At 51.4% G+C, this 12578-nt stretch overlaps 1 protein-coding gene across 4 annotated transcripts; it reads right to left on the bottom strand.

The window, feature by feature from the left end:
* Positions 1-509: 509 nt before the first annotated feature.
* Lsm14b (LSM family member 14B) lies at positions 510-11129 on the bottom strand. 4 transcript variants are annotated; one of them, XM_034495926.2, is made up of 10 exons: positions 10782-11129; positions 9259-9422; positions 7980-8115; positions 6959-7075; positions 4392-4559; positions 4080-4157; positions 3735-3896; positions 3294-3444; positions 2089-2273; positions 510-1623 (listed from the first exon to the last, which is right to left on the bottom strand). In XM_034495926.2, the coding sequence occupies exons 1-9, from the start codon at positions 10906-10908 to the stop codon at positions 2102-2104; spliced, it is 1275 nt and encodes a 424-aa protein (XP_034351817.1). In that variant the 5' UTR covers positions 10909-11129; the 3' UTR covers positions 510-1623; positions 2089-2101. The 4 variants fall into 4 exon arrangements, with proteins under 4 accessions (XP_034351817.1, XP_034351814.1, XP_034351818.1 ...); XM_034495923.2 differs by lacking the exon at positions 4080-4157; XM_034495927.2 differs by lacking the exon at positions 6959-7075 and having other exon boundaries at positions 10782-11126.
* Between the last annotated feature and the right edge of the window lie 1449 nt (positions 11130-12578).

Here is a 12578-nt window from a genome sequence, read left to right as displayed (position 1 = left end):
CTTTTTTTTCCCTTGGCCAGAAGTGCACTTCCTCTTGGCTTCTAAACCAGTTTATCTTTCTGCCATCTGCTTTAGCTTGCAGCTTCCCTTGCCCTGCCCCTTGTTTGTTTTACCAGTTTTATAAAGATTTGGGTCAAACTTGTGCCTAGCACATCTGTGTGACTTAACGCTTAGTAAAAGCCTGTTCAGTCTGTTGGTTTTGTATGCTGCTTCCACCTAGCACAAGACTGACAGCCTCCTGCAGGCTCCCCCAGCCTGAAGATCATGCATCTGCTCTTGAGGACTGAGCTTATCCCATACTAGCTTGCATCCATACTAGATTGGAGTGCATCCCAGCAAGACAGCCCAGTGAGAACTACCCTGTCTACTGTCTGGCACCAGGTCACTTTTCTGGTATGCCATATAGTTCCCTGTCATTACCTCATCAGAGTCCTGGCCTGCATGTATGTGTTCTAGGCCTAACTAGTGCTTGCTCCTGACAGGCTTGACAAAGGCAACAGAGGCAGCACTTCAAGAGTCCAATGTTTATTTAGTTTGCATCACCCCAACAGTAGCCCCAATGCTATGTTCTACTCTCAGCTATGAAGTCCTACAAAAATAAAGCCAAGCCTTTACGTGACTTCATCAATACAGAACTAAAGCTTTGTAGCTGTTTGGAAGGGGTTTTGGTTTTCAAGGTGCTTTTATTTTCAACAAAATGCCCTGTCAGTCAGAGGAAGCATGCTTACACAGAAAATCTGACACGTACTCATGCAACAAATTTATGTCCCCACCCTCCCTCCACCGCCTTTTAAAATAAACAAATAACTATTTACAATCGAGGAAATAAGGCCAATGACCTTGAAAAAGGGAAAAAAAAAAAAAAAGACTGGCTCATTTCAAAGTGAAAGAACACTTAAGTGCAGCCAGAGGCTGACAAGGACAGGAAGGTTGGGCACACCACAGGAGCTTGCCTTGAACTTCAATACGATGCCTCAGTGCCTGTGGAAGGAAGGCAGGCTCTACCTGACACTCGGGCCCTTCCCACTACTTCACTTATCCCGTTAGTCCCCAGCACTGAACATCACTGGTTCATTACATAACATGATCCATGAAACACCTCCCCCACCCCGTCCCTGCCCTGGCCCTCCCACCCCGTATGACTGGCTCACCCTGTGCTGGCCCTGCCTGGCTCCTGAGACTTCCCACTTTTAGCAGTTGGGGTACCAGGCCAGCAGCACCAGGGGCCAGATGGGTAGCAGAGACACATTTGGACACCACACGTGCCAAATAAAATTTGGTTCCATTTTAAGAGTCAAAGCTGTCATTTAAAAAAAAAAGTTACAAAGTGAGGATTGAGCCTTTGCCTATAGAAACCTTTTTGCAAAATACCAAAACTTTACTAGTAGGCTGTGTGCAACCAAGAAGAAAATGTAGGTCAAGACACCTTCAGAGGTTACCTACAAATACTTCCCAAAAACCAAGTGGTACTAACTCTCAGACCAAGTCCAAGTAAGGTTAAATCCAAAACTAAGTAGCAGTATGAGGGTTTCCAGACTGGTAAGCAGAGTCCACTTCTCCTGCTGACTGTAGCAGTTCCTTCTGTCCTTATCTTCAGGGCAGCACCTCTGTCTCTTCAGGACCCTGTGAGGACAGGAAGGAGCATGTCCCAACAGGTGCCTATTATGCAGCTGTCTATTCCCTCACCTCTGGTGATCAGAAGGGAGTAGAGAGAGAGGTAGGAAGTCCTGGCCACATGGCACTGCAGAGATGGTCCAGCAGGATTGTTCCACAATAATGGAACAACAGGTCCTGACTCAGTGGCCACTGAGCTTCCATTCTCACTTATAGACACTACACAAGCCCCCAGCTCACAGATGACTGAGCCCTGGCCCTCCCATTCAGACAAAGCAGGGGCCTGCTTATGGTGCTCACTGCTCCTAGGATCTATCTGCCTGCATCATTCTAAGAGTCATGATCCATGCAATGGTGCGGTTTCTGTGAGCTTCTGTGAGTTTCTGACAGGCTTGCTCCCCAGCTTCTAACCAGTATCTAGGGACGCTCACCCCACCACCTCCTACCCAAGGATCCAGAAGGCTCCGCACTCACTTGTACTGCACCCTTATACCCGGCCAGTCCCAGCTCGGTGGGAAGTGGGGTTGCGGCGTGTTGTCCCATTTCCTCTGCCTCCTCGGAATCCACCACGTGAACTGCGGCCACGAAGGAACCTCCCCGACACTCCGAAAGTCTCAGTATTCAGCTTCCTCTCTTCAGCCCATGTTGTCCGCCTAGAACTGAACCAAGAGATAAGATGTGTTAAGATCTGACTGCAGTGGGCAACAACTAGTTTCTGAAATAGGCTTTGTCCTGCCACAGCTGTTAGAGACAGGGCCACTGCCCGGGACTTGGACCCTCATACAGCAGAATCAGGCCTCCTGCAGCCACTAAGTCACCTCCCTCCACCTGAGCCATCTAGCTCTTTCATACCAACCTAGCTTCAACCACAGTCTCATCACCAAGAGACTGTCATCAGCAAGTTCTCCTGACTGCCTTGGTGGGCCTCACTTAGCATGTAGTCAAGCTATCACCCTGCAGGCTGTTCTGATGCACAGCCACACGCGTGTCTGGGCTTCACCTACAAAGTCCCTTCCTCCACTCCGGCTGCTGCTGAGCTGGCCACACCTCTTGTACATGACAATGGTACAGCTGGGTCTAAGTCCTTTTCTTCCCTTGTCTCTTTCTTGCTTCAGTTGCTCCCCTGGTGAAGTGTGTGCACGACTCAGGATGCCCAGCTCATCTCCTGCTCTTCAATGGCTGGCAGCATGCCTAGTACTCAACCAACAGGACTCCTGGGTCTGTGTTTATACACCATTCCTTCTGTAAAGACTACCATACAGTCTGGGGTGCTCATACAGCTGACACAAATCACAAGGACAGACTTCCAACACTTGTGAGGACAGGATGCTCAACCAACTGCCTAAGCAGCAAGGTCGTCAAGGGCTTCCCAGACCGGTGGGCAGATCAGCCAGAGAGAACAGCATGAACGGAACTCTTAGAGGAAAGCACAGACTACAAAGACCTGACCTCAGCAAGTCCTGATCAAGCTCGGAGACAGCCAGAAGTTTCTGGCAGCACATCCTAGCAGACAGAAGTAGAACCAGCTGGGTCTCGTGCTTATCATGTAGAATGTAAGATCCCACAACACCCACTCCGAATATAAGCTCCAAGGCTGACTTAGTGCTAGTACGTTTTAGTCACGTGCTTCCAGGACTTAGAAAATAACCACGGTTTCCACAGTACACCCAGGTCCTTACCTTGTTTTGAGTTCAGAAGAGATGTTGTCAAAGAAGGACTTGGATTTGTCATAGTAACAGTTGGGCCCCAGAAGGTCCTCCTCGGCAGGGGTCTCTTCACTCTGCGTCATCACAGCTGGGTCCTTTTCTTCCCCCTTTTCAGCTTTGTCATCTACAAAGACAAGCAGAACACAAAGGTCCAGAAACCAAACACTACCGGAGTGGGGGTGGGAGGGTCTACTCTCAGCCATCCTCAGGCCAAGGATAAACAGCCTGACCAGAATATTTCATAACAAAGAGTCTTTCCTCTTACCACAAGTCACAGGTTCCACAAAACCTCCCAACACATACAATCGATTTCTCAGTTTATTCCAATTTCCACATTGGTCAGGACCCCACCAGTCCTCCTGTGCTAACATGCTCTAAGGACTCTCATAGGGAGAACGTGCGAGTGAGTCAGACCTTTAAAGTTCAGCTTCTTCTTAAACTCCTTATCAAGCTCCTCTCGGTTGAACTGGGCGTTTGCACTCTCAAAATCAAAGTCGCCTTCAAATTTGATTGTGTTTTCCTTAACATTAGCTGGACGGTTTTGCCCCCTGGAACGATTTCTTGTTCTCCGATTGCCTATGTGGAGAAAAAGCAGCATGGCTGATGTCACCAACTATTCCAGCTTCAACTCAAAAGCAGCTCACACACTAACGGAAGGCACAGCTCACCGAAGCACCACCTTAGTCCCAAGTCCCCAGCACAGGCAAGCAAAGCACAGCCTGCTGCTCATGGCTATGGACTCAGTGGCCATGGTGTTACCTGACCGCCTCCGTGGAGGTCTTCTGTTCTCATCATTCACCTGCCCTGGAGTGTGCACAGGTGCCGGCTGGACTACATCTAAGGTGCAAAGGGAGAAGTGAGGGAAAGCTCCTGCAGAAGCCAGAACCCAGCCACCAAAGCAGACCACCACCGCCACCACCATCACATGCAGCCCACAGAAAGGAATAAGGCTGCCCATAGGCCTGCCTGCAAAAGCATGTGGCTTGGGCTAGGATAAGGCTTTAAAACACAACCCAGTGAAACTTCACTGGGAACACAGAGCAAACTACAGGGGAATCAGTGTTCAAGTACCGCTGGCAGGCTTGCTGCTTGGCTGAGCCTGGCGACCATTGAGCTGTGTCGCCGGGGTGACCTTGCTGGGCAACAGTTTCTTAGCATTCAAGTTATCAACAGAACTAGTCTGGACAGCCTGCTCCACCATGGGGCTCTTGCCGACTGGGGTAGATGGGAACCCAGCTCCTGAGGTGAAGAGAGAAGGAATGTTTAGAAACAGCTGAGCAGAGAAAGCTTACCACCTCAGCCAGTTTTCCCCTGGCTGACACCTTGGGGTTAGGACAGAGGTGACATACTGTCTAGAAAAAGTCTGAACCTAGGGTTTACTCTCCCAGGCTGGCCCATTCCCTTTGAAGCTGGTCCAAGGTGACAAAAGAAAGTCACAGGATGGCACCAAAGCCAAGTCTCTAGGAGCACCAACCCTAGAGCTCCAAGTTAAGGAGCTCCAAGGAGAGCAAAGTCACTGTGCTGCCAACGGGAGCACCTCCAGATTTACCAGTAGGTTTTCTAGGCAAGCTCTGACCAACCCTGAAGGTGTCAACAGCCCTGAAACAAGTTCAGAATTCAAGAAATGTTACTCTGACCACCCCAGCCTGGTATCTTCTAGAAAATTCAGTAGTCAGACTCTGAAGTTAAATTCTCCAACAGCTTTATGAAAACCAGATGAGGTGAGGACGACAGACTGCAACAAAGGCTAACAACCCAGTTTCTCAAAGAGTAAGCCCTTCCTAAGCAAGGACTGGCTGCCAGGTGTCCACTGTGGGAGACTACACTCCACACCCCACCAAACAATCCTTTGACACTAGAGAAACATAAAGCGCCTCCAGTATTCTCTGCTGCCCCTTGACCTGTCCCAGGCCCTGTAACCCATGGGGAACATTGCATTCTTCAGGGTTGTGTGGAACTGGACTGAGATATGAAGCAGAAGATCATGGTAAAACAAAATGAAAACACTGATGTGGAGAAACTCCAACAGGGTCGGAGACACTCGCAAGGCAGGTCCACAAAGTCCTCCTAACAGAAACTGAGCTGCACCTGTTTCTCAGGCCTGTCATCTCACTCAGCAAGAATGACCCCAAGAAACAAACAGCAAACAGTCTCACATAAGTAGCTCATGTGTGTGGTTTTTAAAAATACTTCTCTATATAGACACAGCCAAACATTGGACTGAGGTCAGGGACCCCTAAGGAGGAGTGGGGGGAAGGATTGAAAGAGGTCAAGAGAATGACAACCCCATAGAACAACAGTATCAACCAACCTGGACCCCTGGGAGCTCCTAGAGAACGTGAGGAAGGTTGGTGGTAAGCCACCAACCAAAGAGCATATATGGGCTAGGCCTTCCCCACAGCCCACCCCAAACGTATGTAGTGAAAGACTGCCTTGTCTGGCCTCAGTGGGAGAGGATGCACCTAACCCTGTAGAGACTTGATGTCCCAGGTAAGGGGGATGCCGAGAGATGGGGTGAGGTAGGGGAGCACCCTGTCAGAGGCAAAGGGGGAGTGGGGATAAGATGAAAAACTGTCTGGGAGGGGAGACCAGAAAGGGGAAAATATTTGGAAAGTAAATAAAAATGCTTTTTTTTTTTTTTTAAATGCTTTTCCAGATATGTGTGTGGGTTTGGGTATTGTGCCTGCTTATCTCTATCTATGGGTATTGTGTGTGTGTGTGTGTGTGTGTGTGTGTGTGTGTGTGTGTGTGTTGTGTCTGTGTATCACATGCATGTCCAGTATCCTCAGAGGCCGGAAGAGATCAGAGACCCTAGGATTGGAGTTTTAGTAAGTTCTGGGAATCAAACCCAGGTCATCTGAAAAAGCATTCAGTATCCATTCAACTACCAATCCAGACCCTTGTGTGCTTTTTAAGAGGCAATTTTGCCTATGGGTAGATTTATGTGACCAGTCCTAAGAACAATGGAAGTATCTCCCGTCATAGCTCTTAATTAGAAAGGATATTGTATGTCCTAACTCAGATACAAAGAGGCCCTCAGGACTTAAGAGCCCACATATACAGACTGCTACTTGCTATGTCCCGACCCCTGGAGGCCTCCTGAACTGAGGGGTGTAATGAGGACGGCTTGAGCGAGCTATTAGCATGGCACCGCATATAAAACAGATCTGAGCACGAGAACACATGGAAGGTGCAACACCCTGTAAGTGCTGCTGTCTCAGCAGAGACAGGTGAGTGCACGGCAGCACAGCTAGCAGACTCTCCAATGGCGCTGTTCACGCAGCCAAGACACCTGGGGCTGCCATGCAAGCTCCCCACTTACAACATCCTGAAGAGAGAACTACATGTCTCATCTTACTTGTTGGGGGAATTTTCCAGAGCAGCAATTCAGAACATGTTTAAGACCTAGAAAACCCCAACAAACACCTTTATGTCTCCCCGTGCAACGGCCATGAGCAGGTCAAATCCTAAACCCAGCAGAGTGAATTAAGTGCTCTACTGACTCTAACCAAACACAAGCAGTAACCTGGTCCCTGGGCCTAACGGATGCTCTGTCCCAGCCCCTGCCATCCTGGATGTTCACCCCTGGCTCTCAGTCTACAAGACAGCATGCACTTAGTTCTCCAAACTGCTGTTACCCTTGCAAGTGAGCTGAGGTGGCTCTGAGGACATGTCAAGCTCTGAAACAGGCTGTGGAGATGGAGAAGAACTAGGGCTGGAAGCAGCGGCTGAGGCTGGAGGGCTTACCAACTTCTCTGAAGAAGAGAGAGAGAGAAGAGCAAAGAGAAAGCACACAAATAAGTCAGGGCATACTTGTCTTATCCTAGCAAGCCTGGAAAGAGCCAAGTGACCTCTCAAATGATGTATTTAAAGCCAGGCTGAGAACTCACCTGCCACATCAGAACAGCAATCTCAACAGGGTGGCCCATAGCATTGGTCTGGAGCTTAATTAACATTCCCTACCTCAGCTACCTTATGTTGGAGTCTGAGAAAGGGTGGATGGACAAGATGCATCCGTTCTTAGGGATGGGGAAAGCATGCATGTATACATGTATGCACATGTGCACATTCATGTAGAGGCCATAGGTTAACCTTGGGTGTTGTTCCCTTGGCTGTCACCCACCTTTTTTAAGACAAGGTCTCTCCGTTGGCCTGGAACTCACTGATTAGGCTCAATTTGCAGGCTAGCCAGTCTCAGGGTCTGCCTATCTCTGCCTCCCCAGCACTGACATAATGCCCAACTTTCCGAGTTTTGAACACAGCTTCAAGGTCAAAGACAGGGTTGATCTCTGGGAGTAGTAAACCCTGTCAGTAGAACCACGTTTGAGCTGGGCTCTTGCAACACACCAGTCTAGGCTACAACAGGACAAAGGGTATGAACGGGTTCACAGACAGATCTCAGCTGTAAAGCTTTTCATCTCAGGTGCACTCTCTGACTTATGTCATCTGGTGCAAAACTCAACACTGCTGCCTCAGTCTCAGAAAGCAGCTAGTCAACACTAATGAGCTGAAGCTGTGCTGGGCCGTTTATCAAGTGTGGTTTAAGATGCAAGAGTCCAGCAGCTGTAGGACATGAAGACTGTCTGGCTCTCAGGGTGCATGACTCCACTGTGTGGTGATCATGGTAAGAGTAGTCGCACACACAAAGCGGTCACTCACCTAGACCTAAGGAAGCGGCATACTGCTGGCTGAGCAGGGAGCTGGCTGCCAGCTGGCCATACGGTGGCATCCCTCTGAAGGGGCTGTAAGGCACATGCGGCTGGAAGGGCGAGGCGGAGGCAGAGCCCAGGGAGGACTGAACAAGGAGACACACAGGTAAGAGTGCTGCAACATCCTGTTACCCTCAAGTCTCCATATACTGTACTTTCTCAGGAAGAGGGTGCCAAGTCTGTCAGCCTGCACTCCTGGTCTGGTAGGTACTTCTGGGCAGTTCCCATTGTTGCCAAACATGCCTTTCCCCCAAAATTTCACTAATTTCACTGAAGTTCAGCTGCATGAACTTCACAGAATTAAAACTCTCTTACAGCTCCCCACTGCCAACAGCAATCTGACCTTTGCACATGAGGAAACGCCACTTTGAGGAGGAGAAAGGCTCCCTTGAAGAGGGACAACTATGAGGTCAGGAACTATTTACACATCTCTACGTGTCCTTCCTTTCTCTGCCCACCAACCTGCCTCCAGGATCATGAGTGCTTATGAGGACTGCCTGTCCCCACACCTCCTGACTCCTTGCAGCCCCTCTAGTCTGGCTATAACTTTCCCCGTTTTGAGACCTTAAATACCTATCCACCAAGCTTTTCAGAAATCTGACTTGGGTTCTTCCAAGTGCCAACCCTGCCCCCTGTCTGCTCCTATCTTTCTAAATATAGCTTCATCTCAGAACCTGGGGCAGTCTGTACCAGAGAAGCCAACAAAGGTCTAAACTTACAGAAGATAATAATCTAGCTGCCTTTCCCCTTGTAATCCTTGGGTATAACCTACTAGGCAGTCAAGCTTAGCTTAAGACTTTCAAATTTAGTGTCCTACAATAATGCAATACCACAGCAGAAAACTATTCAGACAGTGAACCAACCCTGTCACCCCTGAAAACACCTGATGCCACTTACACTCTGCCACTCAAAACTGGACTGCTATGCTCCAGGCACGCCAGGACCAGGCAAGACCACCAGCAGCAACATCTGTACATCATGCACAGCAAGCTACAGGTCTCTTTCCCTAGTGGCCTTGCCATGCTGAACATATTACCCTGTAAAGTGTGTGCTGCTGCATCGAATTAACCCTTTAGGAACAGAAACTGTCTAGATGAAAACCAGGCCAGTGCTCACTAAAGGGCAAGTCCTTAAGCTGAATGCTCTAGACAAACAGATGACACCAACTTTCACATGGAAACCAGCCTCTCTTGTAAAGGCACACCCACACAGAAGCACAACACACTTACCTGAACAATAGCAGGATCCTGAGGGAGTGTATGCTGAGCTTTCGGAGGTTCGCACACAGTAATATCTTTGATATCACTTCCCCGGAAAATGATGTACTCATAAATTTCCTCTCTTGGGGGAGCAGGCCTGTCTGTGGGACGGTCTTCAGTACCAAAGGACCTCACTTAGGGGTTGAGAAAAAGAGAGTTAAGTTGTTGTCCTGTGCCAAGTGCATTTGCTCAAGCTTCTGACTACAGCACCCTCTGACACAGCAGTCTCTTTAAACAGCTACTTAATCTCTCAATTTTCAGCTTACAATACCTATAAAGCACCATGTGGCAAAGATCACAAGGGACAGTAAGTAGTTCAGGAAGATGACATGAGAATTTCCATAGACTCTCAAGCTTCACAAATCTCCCTGATAATCTGCAAAAAACCGCCGACGGGCAGAGCTCTTTGTAGACAAGGCTGGTATGCAGAATCTCTTTTCTCACATCTGACTTTGCAGATGGAACCCTGGGCCCTCATCACAAGCTACAGCTGAGGAGATTTTCTGAGGCAAACACGGAAAGTCTCCCTAGCCCTGGTACAAAGAACAGGCCATGGTTGTGGCAGAAACAAAGGGAACAAGTCCCCAAACTCAGACACCCCCCCCCAACATATCCCATAAGGAAATCCTGGACCCAAAGGACCCTCTACAGGATGGGTCTAGGAAGGCTAGCACACCTCTGTTTGGCAAGACTCCTGGGCTGAGCTGAATCTGGTGGCAGGCTTTAAGCAGAAAACTCCTATTGCGGACAGGGGCCTACTCTGGGTCTGTTTCTCCAACTGGGTATCTCACTTCAAGTGCAGCATGAAGAGTTCAAGTGAACAAAAAGCCCAACACTGAGCTCTTCCCTGCAGCACAGCAGTCTGGGTCCAGGCGCCACGCTTCAAATAGAAGGTATGGCTAAGGTTTGGGAGAATGGCCCAGGACTGCAGCACGCTGGCTTCAGATTGGCCTCGACCCTTCCATCTGCACCCTCGAGGGTCTAACACACCCCGGGCGGGCTGCTGCGCTCATGCTTCTGGAGAGCCGAAGGAAACGAGCGCCCCATTTAACGCGGAGAAAAGAAGACAAAGAAAGAAGCTCTGGGCCCTCACGCTGCCGCGACTACCGCACCGGCTCTGCACTTCTCTCATCAAACCAACCCCTCAAGTGAACAGGGTCGGGAGAGTTCAGAGCAGGGCAGCCGCGTCCCAACCGACGCCCTAGCTCGGTGGGAGGCTGCACAGGACTCGACGGGCGGAGGCTACCAAGGGGTTCCAAGGAGAGCGCGCAGGACCCGGGACCCCGCCTCGGCGCGCGTCTCGCCCCGCGGGGGCGTCTCGCAGGTGGGGAGGTCCACGGCTTCAAAGCCGCCCCATCCCCCGACACCAGCAGGACCCTGGTCCACTCCTCCCACAGCCCCCAGCCGAAGCCAGGAACACCATTGTGCGGGCAGGCGCGGGCCGGCGAGCTGTTGGGGCGGCAGTTGGGCGCGCGGCGGCGGCGGGCCGCTACCTTTGGCGAGCGCCACGGTGGAATTGTCGGTGTCGATGGTGTAGAGGATGCCCTCGTAGCGGATCTGCGCCTTGGAGATGAGGCTGATCTTGCTGCCCAGATACGGGGTACCGGACGAGCCGCTCATGGCGGCGGCCGGGGCCCGCAGGGCGCGGGGTTCCAGCGCCGGGCCCCGCCCGCTCCGCTGCCGCGCGGTGGCCTGGCCGCCGGGAGCCGCCGCCGCCGCCGCCGCCGAGGCGCCTCCTGCCGCGCCTAGGGGCCTGCGGGCCACGAGCGAGCGGGAGTGGGAGCGGAGCGAGGCGCTTAGCCTGAGTCTGAGGGGAGCGGGGGAGGAGCGCCGCCGCAGCCACATCCGGGGCCTCCCGCCACCGCGCGCCGCCCCCGCACGCTCGTAGCCCATTGGCTCCTCGCTGCCGGCTCCCTTTAAATATGGCCGCGCCGCCGGCGGTGGGCGGGCCCGCGCCTGCGCAGCTGGGAGCTGCCGGCCGGCGACCTGCCTCTCGAGGTTTTCCCAGCGGGTTCCCGGCGGGCCCTGCGCACGGCTTAGGGGCGTGAGACTGAGCGGCCGGGGCGGAGCGCGCGTGCGCGGGGCAGGCGGGAGGCCACTGTTTGCAAACTCGGGGGCGGGGCTGGGGCTGGACCTGGAGGAGCGCCAGGCTCCTCCCGCCGCGCGTGCCAGAGGCACCCTTCGGGCCCAGGTGTTAATAGGGTGGAGATGTCAGTCTTCGCTTCTTGTTTGCAGGAGCTGGACCCCGACAGTTAGCCAGCGCTGGGCCAGGTGCGTCCTCAGTCCCGCTCGCGCCCGGGGGCCAAGGAACCGGCAAGCGGGTGCTACTCAGTTCTGCGTTGCTCCTGGCGGGGTGGCCCCGAAATAGAAAGTGCAGGGGGAGCCCGGGGGAGCCCTACGCTCCTCCCAAGCCTGTGGCGCTGATGTCCTTAAAATAAGCCCTGACTGTCTTGGATGGTTCCTGGGCGCCTGCACGCGTCCTCGGACTGCAGCCCGAAGCCCTGCCCACAGCTATGAAATTGGGAGTTCCCCGCCCCCCACCCCCTACCCCCGCTAAATCGCTGCCTGTTCTTGCTGGGCTGGCTCCGAGTCAAGCATGATCAGTAACTTTGTATATATGAGCGCAGGTTTATTTACAATTAGTCTCCACCATCAGATTAGGGTCCAATATTAGTTATTATTAGAAAATGGGTAGGTGGTGATCTGCATTTTATAAACGTGAAATAGAATGAAAGAAGAGATAAGGGAACATACCATAGAGTGAAAATAAGTACTGTTCATGAAATAATTTCTCTTAAATGTGAGACACGAAACATACTTCTTACTGTGGTGACATCAACTTACCACCACCACCACCGGAGGATGCTGGGAATAGTTGTGAACATTTTTAAATTTTAATATTTTCTTACTTGATCCGTGTGTGTGTGTGTCCATGTGTGCATATGTCACAACATGTGTAGAGGGCAGAGGACACCTAGGAGTTCTTTGCTTCCTGGAAGCATATGGGTCTTGGAAATGGGAACTCAACAAGTGCATTTACCCACTGAGCCATCTTGCTGACCCTGGTTTTTTCTTTTAGTTTTAGTTTTATTTGTGACAGGGGCCTCACTCTTAGCTCAGGTTGGCCTGGAACTGACTATGCAGCCCAGACTGGCCTCTAGCCTCCTGCCTCAGCCTTCCAATGTGCCAAAATTTTGAGAATGAGCCACCACACTAGAACACCCATAGTGGGACGACTTCCCACAGTTTACAGAGGCAGAAACAAGTGTAGTATGTGGGTGAATTGTTGG

The sequence above is a fragment of the Arvicanthis niloticus genome, chromosome 2, assembly GCF_011762505.2.
Source record: "Arvicanthis niloticus isolate mArvNil1 chromosome 2, mArvNil1.pat.X, whole genome shotgun sequence".
Lineage (NCBI taxonomy): Eukaryota > Metazoa > Chordata > Mammalia > Rodentia > Muridae > Arvicanthis > Arvicanthis niloticus.
The sequence above is the reverse complement of the archived record's forward strand: the minus strand, read 5'-3'. Positions and strand labels throughout refer to the sequence as shown.

Coding starts and splice junctions, on each gene's coding strand:
- Lsm14b (XM_034495926.2), bottom strand. CDS start 10,908: ATGAGCGGCTCGTCCGGTACCCCGTATCTGGGCAGCAAGATCAGCCTC. Junction 9,423..10,781: donor CACCGTGGCGCTCGCCAAAG/GTAGCGGCCCGC, acceptor TCAACCCCTAAG/TGAGGTCCTTTGGTACTGAA. Junction 3,897..4,079: donor ACCTCCACGGAGGCGGTCAG/GTAACACCATGG, acceptor TTCTCCACATAG/GCAATCGGAGAACAAGAAAT.